The sequence below is a fragment of the Diadema antillarum genome, unplaced genomic scaffold (genome assembly GCF_040938485.1).
Source record: "Diadema antillarum isolate AM-2024a unplaced genomic scaffold, OU_Dant_1.0 seq00000050_RagTag, whole genome shotgun sequence".
Taxonomy (NCBI): domain Eukaryota; kingdom Metazoa; phylum Echinodermata; class Echinoidea; order Diadematoida; family Diadematidae; genus Diadema; species Diadema antillarum.
In genome coordinates, this window is record NW_027271159.1 from 822436 (window position 1) to 836498 (window position 14063).

The 14063-nt window shown below is 40.4% G+C and overlaps 1 protein-coding gene across 1 annotated transcript; it reads right to left on the reverse strand.

The window, feature by feature from the left end:
- Positions 1-6908: 6908 nt before the first annotated feature.
- On the reverse strand, positions 6909-11037 carry LOC139725589 (uncharacterized). The gene is made up of 3 exons (XM_071636680.1): positions 9724-11037; positions 8674-8788; positions 6909-7225 (listed from the first exon to the last, which is right to left on the reverse strand). Exons 1-3 carry the CDS (start codon positions 11035-11037, stop codon positions 6909-6911), a joined length of 1746 nt encoding a protein of 581 aa, XP_071492781.1.
- Positions 11038-14063: the final 3026 nt, after the last annotated feature.

Here is a 14063-nt window from a genome sequence, read left to right on the forward strand (position 1 = left end):
TCGGTCCATACAGAGATTTAAAACAATCACTAATTTTGCTTAAATGAGGTCACCTCACAGCAAATAGAATTTTCATATTAGAAAGTGCAAGTTTGTAACATCTTTGTGTTGACTTTGATAACTGTACTGCCGGGATAAACAGCTTAGGAGCTAGCTGACAAACGACGTGAAAGATATTCACTCAAAACCCGATGTGATTAAAAGAAGTTTTGTACTTTTAAAGTTTCACTGTTTCGTGCGCGTTTTCACCGAATAACACATACACCTGAACAAGAAGCGAGCATGTAACCATCGCACAAATTGTTGCTACATGCGTTTGTTTTTGTTTTATTATTTGTGGAATTGCTTTGTTTTGTTTTGTTTTGTTTCGTTTTGTTTTGTCTTTTTTTTTCTTAGTGCAGAAATTTGTTGCAGATTTGTGTACATGGTCGTAGGATATAGGGCCTAATACTCAATCATCAAAACATGAGAAATGTGAAAATCCTTTAACTTTCTCATATAGAGTCTGATTTTGATGAAATTTCTATCGTGCTGCTGTCTGCCTTTACTCAACGCGGACGCAATGGAATGTGGAATTACAACTCTCCCATTAGTTCGTACAAAAATTGTAAGTTTATGCGTTCTTGGTTTTTTTTTTTTTTTTTTGGGGGGGGGGATTGGGGATGGGGGTAATTCTGTGGGTACAACCCCTTCCCTTTGAAAGTCATAAGTTGCTAGATTATAACAAGACTAAGACAATTTTACATAAATTACTATTTTGGAATCAACGTCAATGAAAAGGAAATTTAGTATCTGGCAAACGGTATTTTGTTCCATAGGTCTACTTTAGGACTTCCAGGTCTACTCTTTCAGACAAATACGCATATAACAATGTGAATTGATAAGTGTATCCATGTACTTTGAATTATGTAACACTTTTCTAATGGAAATGAAGTACAACTGAATTGAAAAAAAAAGTGTAGATTTACGTTAACATCAATAGACAACTTGTGGGGTGATGGCATGTATCAGAATGTCATCTTCTTAATCTGCATAATAGACTACAACAAATTGACAACTGTAGTGAGCATTAATACTGAGGGAAAACATGCGAAATTATCAAGTCATAAGTTTCCCATTTTGAAGGTTTCGAATAAACCTATACCAGTCGTTTACTTTAGTATGTTTCTGTCTACTCAGTATTCGATTATGTCCCACTTTGAAAACAGGATGGAATTGATGCGCATTCTGAACAATTCTCGCGGAGACAGAAGGCAATCCCGTGGATTTTTCGAAGCGAAATACCTACGATAGGACTCTAGCTGGCGCTTTTCAAATGCCAAATACCCTCGACAAGGATTATTTCACTTTTACAAAGCAATAGAAAATATGATGTTCATCGTCGATATGCATCCCGGCATAATTAAATATCCCATTCCTGCATAATTATAGTTACAATCGGAATGACTGAAGAAAATAGCATTCATGCATAATGGATCTATAAATTGTGGAGTGATAGAAAAGAAGTAATGATCAAGAGGTTGAAATAATATAGCAGAAGGGTGACGATCAATTCAATTAAATTCTATTCAATGAAAATAAAATTCGTCGATATACGAGTTCAAGGAAAACAGAGTGTAGAAAGTGGGACACTCAATAAATCGAACTTAAATAGAAAAGATGTAGAGGGTCGGAAACACATATACTGACCCAAGACGCTTGAGGTAAACAACGACATAGACAGGACAAACAACAAGAGACAATGGGAATGTGCAGGTTAGAAAGAGAAGGAAGAAAGGGATGGAAAGGAGGAATGACATCTAAAGTATGAAAGCAAAAATCAGCTCTTAAAAAGCCCAGGGGAAGAGAAAAATTTAATGACAAGCATATTCCTTTAAAAAAATGCCTATAGTATCTACGGGACGTAATTATGTTCTTTTAGATACATACAATATGGATACATACATACAAATGATGCAACCCGTTCTTATTGATTTTGTGTCCAGAGAGGAAATTAAGTGAAAATAAATTCCCCGGGAAATTTCAGAAAACAAATCTCTACATTGTGAGAGTACCGTCTTTCAGCCCCCTGGTGCGCCTCCAGAACACAATAATGAATCAGAACGGCAGAAATCAAAGTAGGGTATATAAGCAAAACAGCATACACTAAACACAGGACGGCCTTCATAAAGAAGGAGTCGGGGATAACACGATTATCGACTTTGATTTATTTAGAACTATGCTGGAGTGGTGGCAGGTTATGTGCACGAGCAGACTGCATTATGATAATTTCATCGTCTATGTCATAAAATTATAAAATTTATTTACTTATACTTAATTGTTGAGTACTCACAACATCCTTAAACAGGGACATTCCGTTCAGTTCTTCTGTGTCCAACAGACCCACTTTTCAAGGAAGCCTTGTTAGTACATGACCGTATAATAATGTACCTGTTCAGATGCGATGGTCCCCATGGTGCTCACCATTTATTGGAAAATCTACGTTTCTGATGGTGATGGGGTGGTTGAAAATGCGGCGTCATTCGCTATATTATGTGTAGGGGCCTATTAGCGTGAAGGCACCACACCAGCACCTTTTCGTCCCTTGTGTATCACCTATTCAAAGTGTTGAATTGTCCTGTTCGTTAGTTTTTCATCCACGTGCATTGTTCGCGTCCATGGTATAATACTTAATTATGCAATTAAGTATTATACTTATTTTAGTTAAGGGCTGTAAAAACGTAGCATCAGCCAATGAATAGATATGATTATGCCCTTAGTACAGTTGACCGTTCTTTGCGATCTTGTTACCCCCAAGAACAGGTTCATGGAGTTGGTTAGTTGCATCGCTAGCCGCAAACGACGCAAGGCTATCAAAGTGAGAATCAGTGCAGCTCGAAGTCGGAGAAACCGAGACGGCAGACTGAACTCGGGAGTCGCTGATAATTATGATCTTCTTCGGCAACTTCTGGGTATACGTAGTCTTCAAAAACACGCCTTTCTTCGAAGGCTTGGATACCATTTCAGTGACGGTCATTCGACAAGCCTCAATTGCGGTCAGCTGCACGGGTATCCCGTCCTGCAAGGGTGTGCAGAAACCTTTAAAGTATGCTTCAAGCAGTCCTTGATTAATTATTGAGTGGAAGTCCTGGATAATGACTGAGACCATGCAGCTCGAAGTGAAGAAATCGATGATTGGGAGGCGCTTGTTAAGTGTCCGTCGGGAGCTTGGGCTTGAAAACTCTTACTCGCCTATCTTTCATGTGTACATTTTGTAACTGTACCCTCCCGGAAAGCGGATTTTATAAATTGTTTTTTAATTAATTTTGACAAAGTGGTATAGTGCAAATCACATTATGCATGCCATCGGAATGGAACACAAAGTGTCATCTTTTACCGAATATTGCTTCAGAAGCCGGCCGATGTGCAGTTTCATAGGCTAAATTCTAAGTAACAAACGTTTACGATTTCTATGACTACCGCTATGTCTTCGTTTGTTCTTTATATCCCGAAAATATATTGATATTAATCTGTTCCGCATGCAAATTGTAATGTTGAAGATTTCACATTCACTCAAAGCTCGTGTTGACTCTATGAGAAAGATGAAAGGTAGAGGTACGAGAAAAGAAATTCAATTCCCTGAAACTATTCTATCCGAAGTTAACATAACGTGGGCACAGCATGGAGTTTTGACAGTGTTGTTGTTGTACTCTTATGCAATAATTAGAGTGTTGTTTCAAAAAAATTCAAAAGTGGTAAAGAAGTGGTAAAGACTTGAAAAGACAATGGTATATAGCTTTACTAAGACCTTCAACCTGTTTGATCCCATGGTTATATGAAATTTTATATTACAAACAGGTAAAGTAATGTTATAGATTTTCATATTTGACTATAAGAATAAATAGTCTTCCTGGTGGTCGTAATCTAGGCCACTGTGTCTTGAATTATGACTTCTTTCTTTTGTTTTAACAAAAAAAAAAAAAAAAAAACTAGAGAGGCGGTGAGCAGATTCATATAGGACGTTATCTGTGATATTCTTCACTGGTTGACGGAGAGGGAAAAAACAAACAAACAAACAAACGTGCATGTTAAGCCTCGATCCCATGGTAAGGTGGGAGGGGTACGTATGTTCCAAATATCAATTAGTGTGGAAATAAATGACCGGGTGAATCAATTCAGTAACTCTTTCATTGATTTATACACTGTACATAGAAGAAAAAAATGAGATCTTCATTGATAATCTATCAAGACTTGATAGATTATTAATGAAGATCTCATTTTTTTAATCAACCATTTTCAAGGTTACCATCTTGGAATCACAATGAAGATGAATGACTTCACTGAGTCGAGTACGTCTTCGTAAGTCAGTGGCGGATCCAGGGATTCCGTACAGTGGGCGCAAAGCGAGGGAGCAACTTCCCTGTTTCATCAGCTGACAAGCAAAACAAAAGGGCTCAGGTACAAATTTCTCGTTTTCTCGTACGCCACTTCCGGGTTACACCAGCTGCCAAGCGAAAAGAAAGGCTTAAGGCAAGGAGGTGGCCCGCTGATATCGTGCGATTTCACGCATGCATGTACTTACTAAACGTGCACATCGGAAAGTCCGTATTGTTGTTTCTACAACTCTACAGTAAAAGCACGTGATAGACAGATTTAATAGCATATGGGCCTACTCATATATATATATATATATATATATATATATATATATATATATATTTATATATATATATATATATTATATATGGTAAATGTGTATTGATTTAGTATGTGTGAAGTAATACTTTATGATGGAAAACTGTTCGCTGAAAGACTTAAAATTAATGTTACAGCTATATTGTGATTAGCGTTATGTGTTATACGATGATATCGCAGTTTTAGGCATTTTGTAATGAGAAGGTTTATAATGATATGAGATGGTATGTTGATACTCATTTTCAGTGAGTTCAATTTTGTATATGAATGTATAAATGCCAGTGGTTTAGGTCTGTAGTGATGGTGTAAGAATTAAATATATGGCGTAATACAGGAGCATGATTGGACAGGTGTAGTTTTAAATACACACTGTATTGAACTGGGGTCCATGATGTAGGTAGGATACCCTGTGAATAGATTATGTCATAAATGGGAGTTGGATATATAACCAATATCTCCACGTAGATTGACACCGACGAGCAGGGCTCGGCGGCATCCCTATCAACACGACGACATCCTCGCCAGTTGGACGATATCCCCGTCAGCTGCACGACATCCCCGTCAGCTCGACAACATCTCCGTTTCCTCGGCGACATCCCTAGCTTACCTCGGCGACATACGTTACTTTACCGCGGACATCCTCGTCACTAGCATCATCACGTCCTTGTCGGATAGTATATTGAAACCAAACACGTGCGCACATTAGAGTACTGAACCACAGGTATCCTGTAAAACCTGGGTCTAGGATTTATATTATCAATCATCTCATTAATTTGCTCCTGAACGTTTTTATATTTTCTCTTATTTAGATACGGAAGAACTTATATCATTTTTGTGTAATCATTATATATATATATATATATATATATATATATATATATACATATGTTATTGGAATGGATTTTTGTTGGAAAAAAATGGCATAATAAGTTGCACGTTTTGTTAAGTTAAACTCACCGAGTGTTGTAGAGTATCATTTACAGTGTGTCTCATCACAGAACCAGACTATCGTCAGTCGTATCATACGGATCTTAGAACTTACAACAAGCGACTCTCTCGTTATATCGAAAATTCGTTGTAGCCGAAAAGTAAAGTACATGTATATTCATACAGACACACAACTTTGAGTTCTGAATTTTAACTTCATGTATCCAGAATTTCGTGATAACCGTGTTCGCTATAACGGGAGTGCACTGTATATCACAGTAGTGTCAAACATAGAGTGGTATAACTCTACAGATTTACATTTAAAAACGCAACCGTGTTCTGATTTACTATAGGACATAATGTGCTGATTTTGTGTGTGTGTGTGTGTGTGTGAAATATAATCTGTAAGATGTTGGGGAAGAGAGGTTTTCCGTACCACAATAATGTTTTAGGCCTATGTATGCAGTCCTTGAAGGGACTGTTGTGTTTATATAGAGAAAGAAGATCCTATAGAAAGCGCAGAGTGGAGGGGGGAAGTGACTTATCACCGCCTATGTCACTGGACGAGACTTCGCAGCGACCGTCGCGACTGGCATGACTGCTAAGTCGCCACTATACTTGCGTGACAGACAGACAGACAGACAGACAGACACACACACACACACACACACACACACCGGACACACACACACACACACCGGACACACACTCATCACACACATTGATTATCCCTCGGTGACGAAGCGAAAGAAAAGTACTTCGGGTAAAACACCATTGTTATGAATTTCATTAGAATATGAATTATTATCAATATGTCTTTCTTTCTTTCTTTCTTTTTTACAACTGGAAATGTTTCTTTATAAACAAGTTGGTTGGTTTAGGTAAGAAAATATACTTAGTATATAAATATGTATGTACCATCACATTTACATGCAGATCCTTGCATTTGTAAATGTTCTGAAACGGCAATACCAATTTGCTGCTGTTACTATAAGAACAATTCTGGCATACGCAGTATGTCAATGTCACTTTACTTCACTCAGTATCGCTGCCGATCTAGGTATAGATTTCGTAATTCTACTGATTCTGTTCCAACTGTTTTGTCTTGCAGTCGACAGGGGGCGGGAGAGAAGGCTATCACGACCATGAAGGGTCACGAGTTGTTCAGCACAGCTTTCGTCTCATAACTCTTGAAATTATGATGATCATGACCCAGAATGTGCGCAACCTTCATGCGATGGCCACTGACAGTCTCACGGAAGAAAATCACGCGATTGTCCAATCGCGTGCAGTCGAGACGGATCGCTCTAGAGGGCGTGCCACTGCGATATGCACTTTCCAGGGTTCTGGATGACGTCTGTCCATTGCTGCGTCTCCGAGGGTTTCTTGGAGCCAACGCCCAAGCGCACTTCGCCAATAGTCTTGCTCTGGCCCGCGGCGCCTCGCCTGCTCAGCGTGCACACCACAGTCATGCCGTTGCGCAGGTTGTTCAGGTCGCTGATGCCAAAGGTCATGGCCTCCTTAAATACAGGGTTGCTGGAGCGATGCTTGGCGACCGAGTGCTTGACTTGAGTTGAGAGGGAACCGTTCCGCACCTGTGTGACCTCAACTCGGATTCGGCAACCTGAGCAAAGCGAAAAGGGCATTAATGATTTATAAGCTTCTAGATTGATAATCGTGAAATGGTAGTAGCATATAAAAACTACAGGAATACATGTATTACCAAGAATGTTTCTACCCGATAGCACCGAGGACCGAACTGAAGAACATCTTTCAGTCAACTACATACAGGCTAATTACCTTTCAGGACTGAAGAAAATGTTGGCCCCTTAAGCTAACGTTATCGTTATTTCACTGTAAATAAAAAAAAAATCTTTCACGTAATGAGGACAAATCCCACGGTGATACGTTAATAGCAATTGCATATTTTGCAATACGGTTGTAGTAATTGATGAAAAGGCACTATTGGCGTAGATACACAATAGTGTACCGATCTTAAGTATTCTAGAGCCTTCTAATCTCTTTCTACTCTCTTGTATTATTTTATTTTCGAACCCACATAATTTTGTACTCGTGCTTTAAAGTGCTTCAATGAGATAAACATATATGGTGAATTCTTTATAAGTTTGCTTCTCCTTGAGACGAAGAAATGATGAGGTCAAGGTTTTGCACTGAGCACACAAAAATCGGACAATAATAAGGTGGTAGCATCAGGGATAATGTAATATAAGTAGTTGCCATGACAACGGAAACGTAAATTGCCGATGAATGTGAAATGGAAGACAGGGTTTGACTTGATAGATTGGTCGTTTGTTTCGTAAATTTCAGTTGGCAGGGTAAGCTTGTTTGGCTATTAGCTTGAATTCGAAATCGTTTTCTTTGCGAGGTTTTACACCGCCCTGCAGCAAATTTCCCTATTGATGGCCATCATTATAAAGCACGTATGAACAAAAAAAAAACTGATTATGATATAAGATTTTATTTTCAAACAAATAGACTGACAAGACAGACAGACTACCCAAAAGCACTTAGAATTGAGACAAATCCCATCGTCTTTTTGTTCAAATGATATACAATTGTATATCAATGGCAAAATTGCTTGCGAATTGGATCAATAAGCGCAAACGATTTCAGATCTCTGACCCTCTGACGATCCCTGAATCCACGAAGTCGTGGGACAAGAAAGAAATCATTACGTCCTTCTTAAACTGGCAGATCCGAATGTGACTGTTTAATTGGGGAAATACTACATGGAACTGATCAAATTCTCATTGTTAAATCTGTACAAAGAATGGAAAATCTCAAATTGAAAAAAAAATACTTGAATAATATCAGGGTAACTTTATGGATAGAGCATGTAGGGCCTTTTGATATTAATTCTGCAACCATAATAGACATAAATTATGTATACCAAATAGGGATTCAATAATTTGAAAGAAATTCTATATCTTATGAAATTGTAACAATAGGAAAACCATATGGATAAAGTTATGATGAAGAAATAGATTACCAACCCAACATAATTGTGGCTTTTTGAGACACTGTGAGTTAAACAACAGAACTGAAACTTACTCGGAGCCGTATTCAAAATGCCCGTGGGGTAGACGTCTTGAGCTCTCACCACCGTCACGCAGAGCTTGCGGAGTTTCGAATGGTAGCACACCGATACATTCAGCATGCTGGTTTCCTGCAAAATGCAACCGAGTCAACAACACAGGGTTAAATTCAGAATGAGCCTACAAGGATATGAAAGTGTGGTCAATGTTGTAAACATTTTTGATGACGGGAAGCCTTACACAGATTACGAAGATGCTCTGTGTAATCGCATCAAAGCTTTTGAATGCGATATGACATGAACAACAATTTTGGGATGAATCCCGGCACCAATGTAGCCAACAGCAAAACACTCCTGGGCCCCATTTCATAAAAGATGTTAGGATGTCAACTCTTGCTGGAATGACAACTTCCAATAGCAACAACCAATCAGGAAGCTGGATTCTTGTCATTACCATGACAATTACCATTCCTGGTATATGACTATGGACTTCTCGTCGGGATTTATGACAGAGTTCATGTTTTTCATATGACAATAATGACGTATTACTGCCTTCAGGTAATCACTTTTGTCTATGTAGCCTTCGTAGTGAGATGAAATTATGCAGAGGTAATTACCCTATCCGCAGACTAGAAACGGACAGAAAATTCAATACAAATACCTCTTCACGGAACATTGATAAGTAGTATACATAACGCGTCTGGCTATATGGCGTGGGGAAGAACAAAACAGAAGACTAAAAACAAAGTACAAGTATGTGAAAATTGCATTTTCATTTTCAGAAAAGGATATGCTATAATCTACACAGTTTAAACTGGCGTAGCACGGCGCATTACATATTGATTCCCACACGTGACAAACGTGTTTGGTTTTTTTTTACAATACTTTCATGGTATGACAAGTCAGGTGTACGTGTCTGGTCTTACAGGCTACCTATTCAAGATAAATGACAACGAAAATGTTGCACAAGAATTGTAATAACCCTATAACCTCTCTGAGGAGAATATAAACGCCCATATATACACTTTGACCTGGGAACCTGGATGGCTGTGAAGTGTTATCATTACCTTGTTGAATTTCACCGGTCTCAGGTCTTCCCGAATATGGACCTCCTCTGATACGGTCTGGAGAGGGGCTAGGTTGAGCCAGAGTTCTCCAAAGCATTTAGGGAGCAGCTTCTCCATGGGGTTGCATCCGCGGGACCGGTGTACCTGGATGCGGAGACTGTGTGAGAGCATGTCACACGGAGATAGATCGAATTCGAACTCTTCGAGGATCATGGGATCGTATGTCCCCCGAAAGACGCTAGATCGCTGCTGCTGCTGTTTGTACGGCATGAGACAGAGGTGGACATACATGTTGACCCTCTTGGACTTCGTACCGGAGGCTAAACCGACGCCGTTCGCTTGGACAATGAGGACGCGCAGCTTCCGCCGTTGTCGATCGTAGGTCATCGTCAGCTCGAGCTCACCAAGATATCTGGGACCTCTCTTTTGCAGTTGCCTAGCGCACAGCATCTGCAGTCGGTTGATCGCGTCGTAGCGATCAAAGTCGATGGACCACTTTGGCGTCATTGTTGCTCTTGTAAGGAAAGACGCACTTGTACAAACATTTGGAACGGTAAACGATAATTTGTGGGCTGTACTTGAAATGACGCGCTCTTTGTTGGTTTTAATCTCTTCATGCAAGTTCGAGTTCAAGGTGTACAGAGTGACATCATTAGTCTCCGGGCACTCTGAAGTTGTTTTAGAAAGACTTCCAATGGTGGAAACCTCGTCAGAAATGGTAATAGATAGACGAGATTCGACAGTATGAGTACGGGTCGACAGCCGGCGGTGTTCTGGACGTGCCAGCTGCCGTCTGTACGCCTCGGGTGACCTGGGAGAGACCAGTGATTGCTCATCAGTACACTTGGTCTTAGCCGGGACGGCTACGCGTTTGAGACAAGACTCGGTTTGAGTCGAGTTTGGGCTGTGCTTGAGATGGTAAAAACCATACGGTGTCTTCAGTATCGGGATATGTTCGTATGTCATTGAAAGCTTCAGACCTGGGTCGCCCCCGCTCCAAACCTCGTTGTGCAGATCTCGTTGATGAGTGTTGCCGCATTTGACTGGTGACTTTTCGGTGGGGTCCATGTAACAATGACAGCGGTGCAGGAGCGGTTCACTACTGCTGTGTTTGCCGGCACAAATGTTGTTTCCTTCCCCTTGTGAAGCCTTGAACAGGGGGGAAATTTGGTGTTCGGTGGATATGAGAGAGGATGCCGATACGCTTCCCGTCTGGGATTGGATTCGGGAAGGGATGACAAACCCGGGAACGCTTTCAGGCGTAAGTACCGGACAGTGACCCTTCAGGCATCTCTTAATCTTTCGATAAGCCATCTTTGCCTCTTGTCAGCGAGCTGGAGAGAGCTGGGGCGAGCCAGGAGCAAGATCTCGTCTTGTGCGGAATGTCTGTTAAGTTCTTGGCTGTGCTGTGATGTGAACCTCGCGACAAGCAGTTTAAAAGTGAGCTAACAGCTGCTGTACGTTGCGTATTTGTAGGCGTTTCAATAAATAAGCATGTATGGCTTCACTCATGCCAAGCTTGTAAGAATCAGACTTCTGACGTAGGTCGTGAAGCAATGTAAATATTCGCGTTTGATTTGTTAAAAAAAAATAGATAGTGAAAGACTGTGTGTGTGTGTGAGAGAGAGAGAGAGAGAGAGGAAGAGAGAAAGGAGAGAGAGATAAAGAACAGAACGAGGAAGAAGGGTTGGCGGAAGGCATTCCCACCACGTGGGTCACAATTGCTCCGGGTGATCTTCGATATTCAGAAGGTCAGTTAACCCGAAATTGAATGAAGGCTCGTTATTCCGAAACACAAAAATTTCCTACACCTACATGTTGGTTAACCGAAAGATGAAATAGGGTTTGTTAATCCGAACATTGATTGTGGAGTCATTCCGAAAGTCCGTTAGTCAGAAAATGAAATAAGGTTCGTGCATTTATGTAATCCCCCGTCTTTGAATAAGCTGAATGATCTGAATGTGATATTAGTTGAAAACAACTCCATGAGCGTGGCTGCTATCTCTGAAACCTGGATTTTACTTAAAATGCCAACAGATCAATATTGCATTCCATGTTATGACATCTTTTTTTTTCGGCCGGCGGGGTGTCCCTGTTTGCAAAACAATGCCTCAATGCAAAGATAATTGACTTTTAAAAGTACCCAATAAAGTTGAAGGCTTGTGGGTCACACTCCGCCCCGAGGCTTCAGAGACGAACGTTTACAATCATAGTTGGAGTATTCATGAATTCTGAAACACCATTGGTCGAAAGTTTACACCACGCCGCCCGCCGATTACGGCCCTGAAAAATACACTGCCCTCTACGACGCGCTCCATCAAACACTACATGGTTTTTCCCCTTCCCGCACAATCCGAATACAGTGTACATCCAGTCTGGATCACTACTCGCATTATGCACCTCGTTGCTAAAAGACAGAGGGTACTCACAGAAAATAAACCATGACTTTGAGCTCAGCTGCCAAACAACATCATTGTGTCAATTGAGTTAGCGTTCAGCATCAGAAAAAATGACGCTCCGAATAAGTGGTGTCGACATTAGGCACATACTCAGTCATGCAGATATAACTCGCCGTATAGCATCGACAATAATCATGACCGAGTTTCGAAGGTAGACTTCGAAGGTAAACTTCTTGTCGGGTTGCCGTCTGGGTAAGTGTGGAATACAAAGGAACAATCTCTCAGTGACGTGATCCGCTGCCGGTGTACCCAAAGGCACCAAATTGGGCCCTGCTGTATTCATGGTCCTTGTCAACGATACAGCAGCCAACATCGATGAAAACGACATACTCTGCAGACACGTCTGAAGTTTCAAGTATATTGACCACCTGATAATCACTGTGGTTGAAACACAAGTGGCAAACGCCGAATCACAGCTCTCATCGGCACTCCAGACATTGCAAGAGTGGTTTACAACAAACCTGATGCGACTCAAACTCCAACAATCTGTCATCATGGATGTGTGCTTTGGAAGGAGCACTTGAGAACAAAACATCCTACGACTTGGCGATGTGACATGCACGAGAGCAACACAGTCAAACTTCAAGGAGTCTTCATAAATGCCGATATCAAGTGATACGTGTAATGGACTGAATGGTGAAACGAGCTAATATACAAATATACCAGGCCTGAGAGGCTCTGGTTGAAACTATGTGCTTGAGGCGACTTCAATAGCACTATTTTCTGAGAGGCGCATATTTTGTCTCGGGATTCCTCAACCCAGTGCATTGTATAATATAGGTTTTCCCGTTCAATCTCAAACTTGTTTCATTCAATTTAATAGATTTGTGGTTCAATTTCGTCCTAAGAGATCTGGAATATGCCAATCCTAGTTTCAAATTCGTCATTTTCGAACAAAATCTATTGAATTTAGTCATTTGTCACACATTTTCGTCATTAACAATTCAAATTCTTGCGTCACATTCGCTGCACACATAACAGCAAAAACAATTTCGCGATCATGTTCGTCAAATTTTCCTTCAAATTAAGCGTCTCAATCTTTTCTGTTGTGATTTCTTGGTTTTTAATTTTTCCTGCAACCGTTCACTTTTTCCACATTTATGAGTCAGGGCCGCTGGAGCGCTTTCAATAGTGCGGGGCCCACTTCCGGGTTTCATGAGCTAACAAGCAAAAAAAAAAAAAAAAAAAAAAGGTCCTCAGCTCATCTCTCCCCTTCCATTTCCGGGTTTCTTCAGCTGACAGGCAAAAATAAAAAATAAAAAAATAAAAAAAATAAAAAAAGGTCCGCAGCTCATCTCTCCCCTTCCATTTCCGGGGGTTTTCAGCTGAAAAGGTCTTCAGTGGAAAAACATAACCTTACCGCTCTCACAATTCAAGATCTCTATTTCTATTTAGCGCCACTTACATACTTCCGGGTTAGAAAAAAAGTGTGGGGGCCCAAAGTGATGACACCTTATGTATTCCTTTGTATGGTGCACAAAAAGTGTGGGGGCCGGAGCCCCCACGGTTCCGCCGGCCATGTGAGTAACATACACACACGTATACCGTACCCCCGCACACACACACACACACACACACAAACACATCCTTCTCACAGAACACACAGAGACAAACATATACATTTGTATGTACTGTCAAAGAAACGAAAACAGTAATCCATGATTTCCAGACAATTTTACGTGTGTAGAGTTTAAGCCCATTTAAATATAACATATAAAAAGAAGACGTCAATTCTTTGCCGTTTATCATTTTGTAATAAAGTTTGTTTCATCCAATAACATAAAATCAGTATCTAAGCTAAAAGAGCTCAAGTCCAAACGTTGTCACGACATGATTAAAGATTGTCTTTACTGTCTTTAATGTTCTCTGAGTGTCGTTTAG